We start from the raw sequence: 2,431 nt of genomic DNA on the forward strand, positions 1-2,431 counted from the left end.
TTGTCAAATTATTCCAATAGTACATAGGAATAGGAATATATTTTTTTTAAAAAAAATACGCTTTTAAAATATTTGATTAAATTCATAAGTGCATGGTTCATCCTTTTGGCCGAAATGCAAAGCCAAATCATAGAATTTTGGTGATTACTGCTGTCGCTGAAACATTTCTAAATCTGCGAGTGAAAACCATGGTCGTGACTAGGAAGAGCGCCACGTACGTACGTCATTGAATCCAGTCTACTAGCTAGCTAGCTTGCTAAACATGGACCAGGTTGATTGTGTTAACAAATCGCTACGGAAACTCGATCAGTTGTGCTCTACAACAGAGAGCTAGACTCTTCCTCTCCATCGGCGTGCGGCCATGGCCTCCGATCCATATCGTGGCCGACCATTTACAAGTCATGAGCTAGACAACAAGAGATAAACAGCAGAATTATTTTTATTTACAAGTCATGAGCTAGACAACAACAAGAGATAAACAGCAGCAGCAGCAGCAAGAGTAGATTAATTCTCTTCTCGGATGGATGCATCTACTAGCTAGCTAGGTACGCTAGCAGTGGTCGTCCTACTCCTGTAGATGTGGATGGTAAGATGATGCCTGCAGGCGCAGGCTGGACCTAGTGTGCACGATGAACCCATAGGCCTCGCCCATGTCCAACGTCTCCCCTCCCGGGACCGCCCAGTCAAAGTGGTACAGGAGGTTGGCCAGCACCAGCTCCATGGTGGTGGTCGCGAACAGCGCTCCAGGGCACTGCCTGCGGCCAGCTCCAAACGGGACGGACTCCATCTGCATGTACTCCACCATGTCCTTGTCGTGGAACCTCTCCGGCCTGAACTCGCCGGCGTCCTCCCCCCAGTGCGCCGGGTCCGTCCCCACAGCGAAGCTGTTTATCACGACAGAGGTGCCCTTGGGTATGTGGTAGCCCATGACCCGGCTGTCCTCCTGGCTCGCCCGGTGGAACATCCCCGCGGGGTGCAGCCTGAGCGTCTCTTTGATCACCATCCGGAGATAGTGGAGCTCGCCGAGGTCTGCGCTCGTAACAGCGCCATCGCCGTGGCGCCTCTGGCGGACCTCGTGTTGCGCCCTTGCCATCGCCTCTGGGTTGCGAATGAGTTCCGCCATGGCCCATTCTAGGGTGGAAGAAGTGGTTTCGGTAGCAGCTCCAATTATATCCTGCAGGTCGGCCATTGGATTATTGGGTCAGTTAATACTACCAAGCATATAAGAAGAGGCCTAGCCCTAGAGAGCTGCAGAATCGCTGGGTGGCTTACGGAGATGACACAGCCGATGGACTCCGAGGTGAGAGGGAAAGCGAGGGTGTCCTCCCTCTGCAGCCTCAGGAGCACGTCCAGCAAGTCTTCGCTGTCCCGAGTAGCGGAAGAGGCGGGTTTCTTCTCCTTGCGCTCCTGGATGATGTCGTCCAGGATGCGCTGCACCCGGGCATGGCTCCGCCTCACGTCGCGCGTGCTGCTGCTCAGCCACCGCACCAGCCGCGACGACGGGAAGAGGTCCACCAGGCTGAACCCTCCCACCAGAACCGACAGCGCGTCCATCTCCCGGAGGTGCGCCTCCTGCTGCGGGAACCTCCCGCCGAACACCGCCCTGGCGATGATGTTGCCCGCCAGCTCGGCCAGCCCCTTGCCGACGTCGACGACGGCGCCAGCTGCGGCGGCGGCCGAGACCGACTCCACGAGGCGGGCGGCCTCGCCTTGCTGGATGGACTCGATCCGCCGCACCTGCCGCGCGCTGAGCACCTCCGTGACGCACACCTTGCGCATCTGCCGCCAGTGCTCGCCGTAGGGCGCCAGGAGGCCTTTGCCCCCGCAGCTGACGATGTCCATCGTGGGGCCGCACGGGCGGGTCGCGAAGACGAGGTCGTTCGTCTTGAGCACCTCCATCGCCGCCTCCGGGCTGGACACGATCACGTTGGGCACCTCGCCGAGCCTCAGCAGCATCAGCGGGCCGTGCCGGCGGGATAGCTGGAGCAACGCGCGGTGCGGCTGCAGCTTCGTGCCCACGAGGTGGTGTAGGCTGCCGATGACGGGGAGGTTCCATGGACCTGGAGGAAGCTTAGCTTTGGCTCCTCCTGTGTCCTTCTTGCCACCCAGAGCGTGCCTCAGAATCAGCCACAGGAGAGCCGTGGCTACAGCCATCCCGCACAAGCTTCCGTAGGAGAGTTGGTCCATGTCCATGGCGACTGATGGTGCTGGCTCAGATCTCAGATCAGATAGCTGCCATACTGTCGTTTCTTGCAACTCAGCTCGCATATATGGTCCTTAATTTGGCTCGCAAGTGACGATCGATCGATGTACTCTCTCCGTTTCTTTTTAGTCTGCGTATAAAGTTTGATTAAAGTTAAGCTTTGTAAAGTTTGACTAACTTTATATTAAAAAATATAAATATTGACAATATGAAATCAATATTATCAGA

The 2,431-nt window shown here is 56.2% G+C and overlaps 1 protein-coding gene across 1 annotated transcript; it reads right to left on the bottom strand.

The window, feature by feature from the left end:
- Window positions 1–475: 475 nt before the first annotated feature.
- Window positions 476–2,224, bottom strand: LOC125547864 (desmethyl-deoxy-podophyllotoxin synthase-like). Its single transcript, XM_048711610.1, has 2 exons — window positions 1,273–2,224; window positions 476–1,174 (listed from the first exon to the last, which is right to left on the bottom strand). The coding sequence occupies exons 1-2, from the start codon at window positions 2,191–2,193 to the stop codon at window positions 566–568; spliced, it is 1,530 nt and encodes a 509-aa protein (XP_048567567.1). The 5' UTR covers window positions 2,194–2,224; the 3' UTR covers window positions 476–565.
- Window positions 2,225–2,431: the final 207 nt, after the last annotated feature.

This window comes from Triticum urartu, chromosome 3 (assembly GCF_003073215.2).
Source record: "Triticum urartu cultivar G1812 chromosome 3, Tu2.1, whole genome shotgun sequence".
NCBI lineage: Eukaryota > Viridiplantae > Streptophyta > Magnoliopsida > Poales > Poaceae > Triticum > Triticum urartu.